At 43.5% G+C, this 13178-nt stretch overlaps 1 protein-coding gene across 1 annotated transcript in view; it reads left to right on the top strand.

The window, feature by feature from the left end:
• LOC121868508 (protein O-mannosyl-transferase TMTC2-like) overlaps positions 1 to 13178 on the top strand; it is a 174896-nt gene that overhangs the window by 150029 nt on the left and 11689 nt on the right. Inside the window, 1 exon segment of the mRNA XM_042369174.1 lies at positions 12093 to 12207. Within this exon segment, the coding sequence (XP_042225108.1) occupies positions 12093 to 12207 (115 nt within the window).

The raw sequence follows: 13178 nt of genomic DNA, 5'->3' as shown, positions 1-13178 counted from the left end.
ACGATGAATCAATATCACTTCAAAATAAACTAACATTTCTTGAAGTTATACCAACATTTCCTAACCTGAGGCGACATTGTTGAGGGACGAGGCGACACATCTTGTAGACAAAGCGGGTGTATGACAACGACTGTAAACACTACGAGTAAAACAGACGCAGTGACAAAGATCCATCGATTAAACTAGAGCTTGTGTCATATGTTTACTGCAGGCCACAAGACTTAGAGGTTACTTCTTCTTTTTTTTTAGGATTAGGGAATGTGGATGGTAGTGGGTGGGTATGGATGGGTGGACGGTCGTGTGGGGGTGAAGGTGGATTGAGGAACGTGGATGAGTGTTGGGTGAGTGAGTTAGGATAGGCGGACAAGAAAGTAAGGATGGAGGGGGCGTCGATTGGGGTAGGCAGTGTAAGGTAGTGTGGTTTGGGAATAGGGATGGATGGTAGCCGGGTTATAGGTGAGATTGGGGGGCACGTGGGTAAGAATTAATAGGGTAGGGTGGGTGGGGAGCAAAGGATAGAGGAGGGTATGGTAGGGCGGGTGGGGTGTAAGGATGAATAGGTAGCCAGGCGTGTAGGTGAGATTGAAGGGCACGTGGATAGGGGTAGGGTACGGTGGGGCTTGGTGGGGAAGGTCGGGCTGGGGATGGGTGGGGAGGGGGTGAGGAAGGGTGGGTGACCGAGGGTATAAAACAATCACCTGAGAACAAAGCGCCCTGACCTGTAGCACCGGGAGCCTTTGTATGGGACCGTGTTACCTCCCACCTCCAGCACCTCAAAGCTTCCTCCATTACGGTAAATTTCCTCCTGATGTATTTAACTGATAACACACCTGGCTGATTTACACCTGAATTACGATACAAAGGTGTTGACTCATATCTCTCTATAAAGGAATAAGACCCTGACTGATTTACTTAAGATACGATGTAAGGTTTCAAAAGTCTCAAAAGTTTCAAAAGTTCCTACGGTATTTTTTTTTATATAATTGAAGATGAAAAAACGTATCTGATTCATTTATGTTACGATACAAAGATTAAATTTCAAAAGGTTTTTATGATAAATTTTCCTCCAACTGAAGGTGTTAGAAATAAACGTAAACACCTTTGAGAATCCTTGATGTATCGTAGGTTAAATGAACCAGTGAATGAACCTACGACCCTTTGTGAATCCCTCGTTAAGTCATAGAGTAAGTGAACCAATGAACCAAGAAACGAACCTTTGTTAACCCTCATTATGTCAAAGAGTAAGTGAACCAATGAACCAAGATACGAACCTTTGTGAACCCTGGACCCGCATCCCTCGTCACCCACAGTTAAGGGGGGATATCAGTTGTATATCTTAATGCCTTTGTTAAGAGTCGTGTCGCAGACCCTTCCTCTTCCTCTTTTATGATATCATATATCATCATCATCACCCGTTCCTTGTGTCTCATCTTTACAGAGAGAGAGAGAGAGAGAGAGAGAGAGAGAGAGAGAGAGAGAAAACTATAAAGAAATTAAGAAATAAGAAGGAAGGATATACTAAAGAAGATAAACAAGGAGACTAGAGAGAGAGAGTTATAGATCGCCTCGTGACAGTATTAAGCTATGAAGGATTAAAAGCATCACGGACTCCTGACACCAAGAGAGGAGGGGAACCAGTTTCTTGTGTTTACTGAGTGAGTTGCGTATCTCTCTCTCTTATGGTGGTGGTGGTGGTGAAGTGTTGGAGTGGTGGTGAGGTGATGATGGTGGTGGTGATGGTGAAGTGTTGGAGTGGTGGTGGTGGTGAATTGGTGGTGGTGGTGAAGGTTGGAGTGGTGGTGAGGTGATGGTGGTGGTGGTGGTGAAGTGTTGGAGTGGTGGTGAGGTGATGATGGTGGTGGTGATGGTGAAGTGTTGGGTGGTGGTGGTGGTGGAATTGGTGGTGGTGGTGGTGAAGTGTTGGAGTGGTGGTGAGGTGATGGTGGTAGAAGTGTTGAGTGGTGGTGGTGGTGAATTGGTGGTGGTGGTGGTGAAGTGTTGAGTGGTGGTGAGGTGATGGTGGTGGTGGGTGAAGTGTTGGAATGGTGGTGGTGGTGAAGTGTTGTAGTGGTGGTGGTGGTGGTAAAGTGTTGGAGTGGTGGTGGTGGTGGAGAAGTGTTGGGAAGTCATGGTGGTGGTGGGGAAGTGTTGGAGATAATAGTGGTGGTGAAGAAGTGTTTGTGACGGTGGTGGTCTTAAAGGGCGCGATGGTGGTGGAGGTCACGGTGGTGTTGTTGGAGGTCACGGTGGTGTTGTTGGAGGTCACCATGGTGGTGGTGTTGGAGATCATGTAGTGGTGATGGTGATGCTGGAGGTCACGATGGTGGTGTTGGAAGTTACGGTGGTGGTAATGTTGGAGGTCACTGTAGTTGTAGTAGTGGTGGTAGTGGTGTTGGAGGTCACGGAGGTAGTGGTGGAGAGGTATTGGAGCCAACAAACATAACGATGGTGAAGATAGAGTCAAGTTGGAGATCTCAGAAACCACAAAGATATCTTGAGATGTGTTGGAGGTCAAAGTGGTAGAGGCGGATGCTTGAGGCCACGGAGATCGCGGTGAGGACCTCTGACCCCGCCCTCAGGAATTCACGCCCGCAGAATTAACCAACTGTGGCCGGGGTCATCCACCTGCCTGTGAGAGGGCGGGGAAGGCAGAGAGGGCAGAGAGGGCGGGAGGTTAACCGGCTCTTGCGGGCAAATTATTCGTCTCGAGGGAGGGAAGGATGCTGAAACATGCACTCACAACACACTTAAGTTTCTCCCTGGGTTATCTCAAGTGTAACTCAACCTACATTCGTGTTTGTTTGATGGACTTGAGATGCAATTATATATGAAGTTAACTTTATATACATTTTTCTGATGGATTATGAAGCACTATTATTAACCTAACCTAACCTAACCAAACCTAACCAAACCTAACCTAACCTAACCTAACCTAACCTAACCTAACATAACCTAACCTAACCTAACCTAACCAAACCTAACGTAAAATCAATACACACTCATCTGATGAACTTAAAGGTATACATATTTCAATCTTAACTCTATCTACACGCATTTGATGGACTAAAGACACACTCAAACCACCCCATTTGACTTACCACACATTCCTCTCTCTCTCTCAACTAACACTGGAGGCCCTCTACCGTCTTGTTTACCCTCAACACACACTTATCACTCCACAAGATGAAGTGTTAGTGTGTAGTGTCCTCTTAGATAACCAAGCGCGCGAGAGTATGGTTAGGTTAGGTTAAGTTAGGTTAGGTTTATTAGGTTACGTTACGTTTAGGTTAGGTTAAGATAGTTTAGATTCAGTTAACTAATCTAGGTTATGTTTATTCCAGATTAAGTTAACTTAGTTTGGGTTACATTAGACTAAGTTATGTTATATTTAGGTTAAAACAGGTTTGGTTAAGTTAACATCCAGCAGTCAATCGTATACCCTCAGTGAAAGCTATTAAAGAGTGATCCATTCTTCCCCTCGTCAACGCCTTGGCTGACTGACTGGCTCATCCATTGATAATTACCGCCCCCCCCCCCTCCTTCCCTCACGCTCCCTCACGGATGGACCACACATGCCATTGATTCTCTCCCTCATTACACCCCTTTTCCCTCACTACACTCTCTTGTTCACTATATCCTCTCTGTCATTACACACCCTTCCTTCACTACACCTCCTCCTTCACTACACCTCCTCCCTCACTGTAAAAACAAGGCTGGACACACACTCACACACACACACACGTCCTAAATATCTCCTTCATATCTTAAAGAAACAGAAGATAATATACTCTCTTATATGTATCAACAAACACACTCACTTATGATGGACACACTCGAGATGCTGCAGTCAAGATAGACTCGTAATAGACAACGTGAACAATGTCGATGAAGTCCCACGAACGGAGAGGGGAACTTTAACTTAGCCTAAACTACCTTAAGGATCGTTAAGTTAGATTTCGCTCGGTCTATTTTAGTTTGGTTAGTGTTTGGTTCGGTTAAGTTAGAGTTAGGTTAGGTTCTGTTAGGTTAGGTTAGTGTTTGGTTAGGTTAGTGTTTGGTTAGGTTAGTGTTTGGTTAGTGTTTGGTTAGGTTAGTTTCGTGTCGTCTGATAAAACGGATGATAAACGGTATTATTTATGATGCTTTTTAACATTGTACGTGTTGTGGATGTGAGTCAGGGGTTGTCAACACACTCGTCAGGAAGTTTGACGTCAGTAAACATGTAAACATAAACCCCCTTGGATATGTAAACAAAGAATCTTCCTTTAGATATAAAAAAAAGGACCAAAATTACTCTATATTTGTCTAGATAAACACAAACAAAATGCAAAAAAAAAGAAAATAAACCTAGAAATAAAGATAAATCATCATAAGTTAATTTATTCATGTGGTGAGGAAGAATATAGCATCGACGTATATTACCCAAATTGGCAGAGGTAAATATCCTGAAAACCGATAATGATCCTCCCCTTGATGCGCGCCATTACACAGCACATGAGTATCACTGAACTTAAATAACCCAATTCTCTCGCCCCCACAACGACATTACCTCAGCCTAAGGTGAAGTAATACCGCCTCTAACTGACCTCATTCATCTCCTTTTACCGTATTATCTTGCCCCGAATGGTTCCCACACTCCACGGAGAAACGTGCCACCACCACCCGCTTGTATTTCAGGATAACCGTCATGAATACTCGCTGCTAAACTGCCTTTCTCCCAGTCAATTTACCCTACTCGTGGCAGATGTAAACTGCCACTTAGGAACCAGGAATTCTATTATCGTTGTCGCAAACGGAATCATTTCTGAAACGTGAGCGAATTGTCGTCTTTTCCGAATATTAGACGAACGGAATGAAGTTCTCTTGTTTGGGAATGATATGACGGAGGTTAAATTCATCTTTAACTTCAAGAACACAGTTTGAGGAAAAAGAATGGAGAAAATGGGTTTCGGTTAGGTTAGTTTTAGTGGACTTTGGGTTAAGTTGGGTTTGGGTAAATTAGATTGTTGGGTTAGATTGGATTAACTTCGGTTGAAGTTGGATAACATTGGGTGATCTAAGGTGAGGTTAGATTAGGTGACGTAGGGTTAGGTTAGGTGACGTAGGATAAGGATGGGTTAGGTTACCATGGGAATGTTATTACGTCTTCGGTTGAAGTTGGATAACATTGGGTGATCTAAGGTGAGGTTAGATTAGGTGACGTAGGGTTAGGTTAGGTGACGTAGGATAAGGATGGGTTAGGTTACCATGGGAATGTTATTACGTCTAGCAGGAAATCCTACTCCTTGTATGTACAGGATGTCGTTTAGGAGGGTTGGAGGCAAAACGAGATGAACGACTGGATGTTGTGAGAGAGAGAGAGAGAGAGAGAGAGAGAGAGAGAGAGAGAGAGAGAGAGAGAGAGAGAGAGAGCACTGTTCAACTGGCTAGCGAGAGGCGAGAACAAAGCATTACTTATATTCATCACGCGATACTGATTTAAGTTAGAGTGTAAGGAGAGAGAAAGGGAGAGAGGGGTATAGAGAGAAAGAGAGATAGAGGGAAAGAGAGAAAAAGAGTTAAAAGGACAGTTAGAGAGAAAGGGAGATAGAGAGAGGGATAGAGAGAAAGAGAGAGAGAGAGGTGGACGAAACCTTCCTTTCATCAGCGCTCTTCATTCAACAAAACAAACTGAGAGGATGCGGATGATATGTTGATGAGGTGTCGGGCACTAATGAGCTACGGTGAGATGAGTCTGGAGAAAAGACGCCACACATCGCCAGGCGAACATAATGCCTGACTGGTTAAAATGGACCCTTCGGTTATAATAGCCCCTAGTTTTAATGGACCTTAACTTAGTAAACCATTGGTATTGGGGTCATGTTTAATCTAACTTAATCCAACCATTTGATCGGGGCCTATTAGAACTGGGGCCCGCTAGAACTGGGGCCCGCTAGAACTGGGGCCCCTTAGACACCCGCTATTGTACATGTGTATTTATCTGTCTGTAATCACATTTTGTCTGTCTCTCGTAACTGATTGATGTGTCTTTTGTACATGTTGTTCATATAACCAGTGGCACAATGGTACTGTTCATGTGGTCTTTGTCTGAGTTAGGTTCCTTTGTTACGTATTGTTCCATGGTAGAGGGGCGAGGGTGTGATCTTTATTATTATTATTATTATTATTATTATTAGCTGTTGTTGTGAGATGGAAAGCCTTATATAGGGGTGAATGAAACAGCAGGTGTGTGAGGTAGTGGTGCACGGGTGAAAGAAGTGGGTCGGGGGAGGGGGGGGGGGTATGAACAGGTGTGTTGGGGAGTGATACACGGTGGGTGGGAGGGCGGGGGTAGGATGTGAAGTATTAAGCGTTGTCTCCTCCTCCTACTCGTCTTCCACCACGCCCACAATGCCTCTGGGTAGCAGCTGGGTGAGTGTGTTTATGTGTGTGGGTGTGTGAAGGACAAAGGCACACACACACCACACTCACCCCGTCCTGACCACGTGCCCCCAACACTTCCCACACCCACAGTATGCAAAGAATTCACACACTTAAATCTTTCCCTATGACTGGAGACCTGTGGAGGTATCTAACAGACCGCCTTAACCTGTACCACGAAGGTGAATTCAACTGAGTGAGATCCTTCCTGAAACAGTTAGGTGACCTGCTGATGTATTGAAGTCATGTAACAATATGTGGCTTTAGATTCTCAAGGCTTGAAAAATCATATCTCGAATTGTTTTGTTTTAACACTCAATTATCCAGTGTATTTGGTGACCTGTTATTATTATTATTATTATTATTATTATTATTATTATTATTATTATTATTATTATTATTATTATTATTATTATTATATTATTATTATTATTATGATTATTATTATTATTATTATTATTATTATTATTATTATTATTATTATTGTTGTTATTGTTATTATTATTATTATTGTCGTTATTGTTAAACAGGTAAGAGACACAGGTGTAATACTAACCTAACAGTCTTATATGTCTTTATCGACGGGGAATCAGGGTGGGTCGTACAGCAGCCAATTAAAACAATAATACACTTCCGGCACATTTCTCCACTTCCCTCCATTGTGATGCACCTGACACACACACACACGCACACACACACACTGAGTAGAACAAATACATAGAAACTTGCTTTACACTGAAGAAAATAATTTTTTTTTTTTCTTAGTAAAAACAACATTGAAATTTACTGATAGGAAATATTGTTTTTTGTTTCAGTATAAAGTAAACAAACTACAATAACAAATTACTGAAAGTTGATGAAATAAGTAAATGGTTCTTTGTTTGAATATAAAGTAGGAGAGACGGAGAGAAAGGAACAGACGAAGGAAAAGAGAAAACAATAATGAAAGAGGTGGTGAGGCTTGGCCAAGGAAACCGGACAAAGAAAGTTATTCCATTAAGTACACAACAACGAGAGAGAGAGAGAGAGAGAGAGAGAGAGAGAGAGAGAGAGAGAGAATATAGTGGTGGTGGTGGTAACATCACCAGGCCTCTCGCTCACCTGTATACTACTCCTTCTCCTCTTCACTCTCTCTCTCTCTCTCTCCCGCTCTCACTCTCTCCTCAAGCCTCTTTCTCTCTCCCTCCGTCCCCTCCCTCATCTCTCTCTCCTCACTTGTTGCTGCTCCAGACTCGGCTGCCCTCCCTCAATCTCCCACCCCAGTCACCCTTCCTCTCCTCCCTCACCTTCTCCCCCCCACAATCATTCATACACTCCCTCACCCACCCATCCTACTCTCTTTCCTCTCTCCCCTCCCTCTCCACCACCCTTCCCACTGTCACTCACTCTCTCCCATCCTCTCCCCAGACCACTGCTGTAGATGCTGTCGTTAAAACAACAACCACACCCCGATTTAACGAGCGAGCATGCCCCAGTGTCAAGGAATAGTCCGAGAAGACCGGACAACTCGCCAACTGCACTGGCTAACCAGTACCCCGGAACACGATCCGCAAATCGACTGACATCCAGGTCCCCACTTACTGCTGGGTACACAGAGGCAAATGGTGTATAGAAACTTGCCCATAGTTTCACCCTGCCTGGGGATCGGACCCGGGTCCGCTCGCTTGCGAGGCAAGTATGCCGACCATTACACTACAGGTCGCCACACACACACACACACGCACACGCACACGCACACACACACACACACACACACACAAGCCTTTCAGAGTCTAAGTCATCATCTCTAACGTGTTTTAAGATTTCTCATAACATCGTCGTTGTTTTTGTCCAAAGTTCTTTATGTATATTGAATGTTAAACGACCTGTCTTGGTGCTTTATACTGAACTCGCTTTGGTACTCATGTGTGAGGAACGAATCCATGAACGAGTACATGAACGAGTATATACATTGAAAGAGGTGTTGGATGGTTTAAGAACGAGCTGGAGTGACACATGAAGGAGAGAAATTATTGATTTTTTCATGTTAGACGAATGTGTATGTTATGATACCTCCCGTCCTCTCTCTCCTGAACGACCTGGTATGGAACAAAGGCCAAGGGCTCATTCCTTCTTCCATATTCATTCTACCTTCTTTCTTTCTTCTTTCTTCCTTCTTCCTTCTTCCTTCTCGTATGTTTTAATATGAACGAACGAACCAATAAATCGTTTACTGTTCAGGAAGTACGAGTTGACCTGAAACACGAATGAAATAAAGCGAGCGAGCGAGCGATCGTATCCCTTCTGAAATGAACGAGGTGGTCTGAAACACGGAGGAGGTGAGGCGAGCGAGCGAACGAACGATCGTTTCCCGTTGAGGTGCAGGAGCCGGGTTGCTTAATCAATCTCAATTCAACTCAACTCGAGGGCTTGGTGACTTGGAATACCGAGTGGCGCACAAGAGTTGTTTAATTAGTAAACCTTCTGGCCTGAGAGCAAGTCGATCCCCATTAGATGGCTCGCCCCGACTCCCGTTTTCTGTGTGACATCCAGCCGCCATTCCTCCCACCTGTTTTCTTTGCCACCGATGCACCCGCTTCTTATTGTCCCTACCATTATGTTGTTCACTCCTACGTTATCTGTACCACCCATCTATTATTTTCTTTGTCAACTGGTTTCTTGTGTCGCCTACCTTCCGTTTTCTCTGTCGCCGACCTTTCGTTTTCTGTGTAGCCTACCTTCCGTTTTCTATGACCTCCACCAATTGTTTTCTATACCACAAACTCCCGTCACTTATATTCAACATCCAACAACTTCTTTTTTTTCTGTGCCATCTAGTTATTCATTTCCCATTCTCAAGGCGTCTCTGCCAAAACAAGTTACTATAAGTGTGTTGTGAAAATGTCTTGGTGTTCAGAGGGTTACTGCCTGATGGGGGTCAACGTTCCCAACACTTTCGTAATGTTGCTTTCTGTAAGAGGGTCAGGGGATCTTAGGGGTCTGGGGTGGGGTTAAGGGGATCTCAGGGGTTAAGGGGATCTCAGGGGTTAAGGGATCTCAGGGTCTAAGGGCCTCCAGGGAGGGTAGGTTAAGGATCTCAGGGGTCTGGGGTGGGGTTAAGGGATCTCAGGGCTGGGGTGGGGTTAAGGATCTCAGGGTTTAGGGGGGTCTTGAGTGTTCGGGTTGGGGTTAAGGGAATCTCTGGGATCTGGAGTGGGGTTAAGTGGGTGTCCTGGGGTCGGGGTGGGGTTAAGGGGGTTTTGGGGGGATCGGGGTGTGGTTTAAGAGGTTAAGGAGGTATTGGGGGTTAGATTAAGGGTTCACGGGGTCTCAGGGATCAAATAAATGAGTGACAGGGGTGCAGGGGTCAAGTTAGGTAGTAAAAATAGATCCTAAACCCACACAGTTCATGGCTATCAGTAGTAGTGGGGATGGTGAAGTAATTTTCCACTTACGTGTTCTATATCCACATAAAGATTTCCTCCCCCTCTCCAGCTTATTCACCTTAAGATTAAACATTTGAACACTCAGGTAATATTTTGGTATTTAGTCATCAGGTCAAATAATCTGGGTGGCTAATCTTCACATAATTCGAATGAGGTTCCAATAAGAATCAGAAAAAAAACATTAATAATCTGTATGAAAATATCTCAGCAGAAAACATGTTAAAACACAACTTTTATTACCTGTTTTTTTTACAAAGTCAAAATATTAACTCACCAAATTCCGCGTCACTAACAGATTCATGGCCTTATATACCCTTTAACTTCCAAATTTCATGTCATTATGACCTTGCGAAAGTGGTTTTCAGAGAGAGGGGAGAGAAGGAGGGAGAGGGAAGGGTCAGGAGGAGATAGGAGGTAGGTGGTCAGGAGGAGGGTCATGTGAGGAGAGGAGGGAGGAAAGGAGGGAGGTGGCTAGGAGAACAGGAGGAAGGATGTGGTTAGGAGTAGGGAGGCAGTCAGAAGATCAAGTGATGTGGTCAGGAGGAGGATTAGGAAGAACAAGGGTGTAAGAGGGTTAGGTGAGGAGGTCAGGAAGAGGATGAGGAAGAGGGAGGTGGTTAGGAGAACAGGAAGAGGGTCAAGTGAGGAGGTCAGGAGGAGGGAGGTGGTCAGGAAAACAGGAAGAGGGTCGGGTGAAGAGGCCAGGAGGGAGGATCAGGTAATGAGGTCATGAGGGGGGTCAGGAAAATGGTCAGGAGGATGAAGAGGAGGAGAGAGAGGTTTAGATGGGAGCGCATGAGTCAGACGTCTCATGTTTACACAGTTTTCAAGACACAAGCATTCATGACATAGTTCCAACCTCCTCCGAATTTTTACTCACCGTTGAACTTTGGGTCAGGATTCTCAAAGGTTTTAGAATACATTATTTGTTTTATCTCCCGTAACTAAATATTTACGTGAAAATATATCCCAGTTTTAAGCGAATTTAAATCTCTCTCTCTCTCTCTCTCTCTCTCTCTCTCTCTCTCTCTCTCTCTCCAAACACATGAAATTACAGGTACAGATATAAAGTAAAAACACAGGTACACAGACAGGTATAAAGTACAGACACAGGTACAGACACAGGTACACACACAGGTATAAAGTACAGACACAGGTACAGACACAGTTATAAGGTACAGACACAGGTATAAAGTATAGGTTACACTAATGCCGTCATCTCTAAAGCCGTGCGTTATACCTGCCTGCTTCTAAACGTGTTATTAGATAAACCTGCTTCATTCGCATTGCAAAACAACCATTAGTTTCTGATTGCGAATGTGGAGGAGGGAAGGAGAGGATGAGAGCGGAAGGGAGAGGGAGGAGAGGGAGGAGAAGGACAGAGGGAGAGTGTATAGGGAGAAATAAGCGGAGGGAGAGGGATGAATAGCAGATAAAGGGAGAATATAGGGAGAGAAATAGAAAGGGGGGAGAGGGTAAAGGGGTGAGAGATGTAAGGGAGAGTGAGAGATAAGGTAAAGGTAGAGGAGTGAAAGAAGTGAAAGGTAGAGTGCAAGTGAGAGAAAAGAATAGGGAGAGTATGGAGGGGTAGAGAGAGAGAGAGAGAGAGAGAGAGAGAGAGAGAGAGGAAAAAAAGGTGAGAAATAATCAGATATATGGATAATGTTTCCTTGTGGGTTTCTCAACCTCAATATATTTCCTGCAGGTGTAATATTTCCTCACTCTCTCCACACATACACACAAACACACACACACACACACACACACACACACACACACACACACACACACACACAGACAGCTGTTTTTTGTTTTTATCTTATATATTAACGAGGCAGGAGTAGAACATTCACCTGGAGTAACTGTATAAATAATTAATTAGGGTTTTTTCACATAAGTATTTAGTACAGTTGTTAAATTTACTTTGTATATTTTTCTCTCGTTGGGTTTCATAGAGATGTTACAAAATGCTGTACTAATTCTGTATTTTACATGTATTCTGTATGTATCTGTATTTTTATCTATACCACTACCTGTACCTGTATTTATATTAGACGCCATACCTTTACCCAAATTAACACCTGTAAATCTGTCTATATATATTTCTCTATACTTCTACAGACCTTTACAGCAACACAGAGGTTATACATATACCTTTACGTACACCTGTAACAATCCCTTGTTAATTACCAACACTTCAAGATTACCTGAGATCCAATGCTTATGCTTCTCTCTCATCTCCCTCAGCTCTGTCCAACCTTGGTGTGGTGTACAGCGAACAGGGACGTCTGCAAGAAGCTGAGACTGCCTACCGCAGCGCCCTCCACCACGCCCCTACCATGGCTGACACTCACTTCAACCTGTAAGTCGAGCCAATTAGTTTTGTGAATAAAATTTAGACAGATAGACAGAGAGACAGTAAATCGCCATACAAGTTTACATCGATTCATCATGTATATAACCAATGCAGGTATACTGTACAGTGTCCATAAGAAGTAGAAGCATACAATCTATTGGTCTGTATTTTAAGCGAATCCAGATCGATTGTCAGTTTGTAAGTAAATATTAAAGTGGACGTGTTCAGTCAATATCAGACACGGACAAGTAAACAGACTGGTAGCTGAGGTGTGTGTGTGTGTGTGTGTGTAGAGAGTGAGACAGTCTAGGTACGGTACAAAATCACTTACCTACACACGGGGGACCAGTTACATGATTTATTACAAAAACATTGAGATTTACTCTGATTTACAGCTGCCAATGCCTTAGTATATATTGATGATATTGAATACAGGCAAAAAAAAAAAAGAGACTATTTTACGAGTTTGCTGATGATGAGTAATGGTAGTACAGCATGTAAGGATGTGTGTGAACACGTATATAGCGTACACAGGACACGGTATAACCCGACTCAAGTGAAAATATACTGAGAGCCAGACCCGAGCATGGCAGTTGTCACCTCTCCCTTAAAAAAAGTATCTTGCTAGCCAACACTGGTGAACGCGCTGGGAGGTAAACATCCAATGGTTGAATGTTTTGTCGATATGTTCATTGGCAGCGTTCGTGTAAATAATCCGGCTTGCACTTAGAAACACATATAGCTTCACAATATTTACAGACTCTGACCGATAGTGTGGACATATTGTGGTTATCTTTAATGATGGAAGAATTCGGCTTCTGATTTAACCCTTCCTTCCAGATTACGATGGTTAAACTATTGATTAAACTAAGGAATTGACTCACTGGTAAATACTCTGATGAGAATTTATAAAAAACGACTAAAACAATTCACACGATAGATTATTAAACTAATTCCCAGACGCCATTACTAACCCT

The sequence above is a fragment of the Homarus americanus genome, unplaced genomic scaffold, assembly GCF_018991925.1.
Source record: "Homarus americanus isolate GMGI-L3 unplaced genomic scaffold, GMGI_Hamer_2.0 scaffold59495, whole genome shotgun sequence".
Classification (NCBI taxonomy): Eukaryota; Metazoa; Arthropoda; class Malacostraca; order Decapoda; family Nephropidae; genus Homarus; species Homarus americanus.
This window is presented reverse-complemented; position numbering and strand designations above follow the sequence as displayed.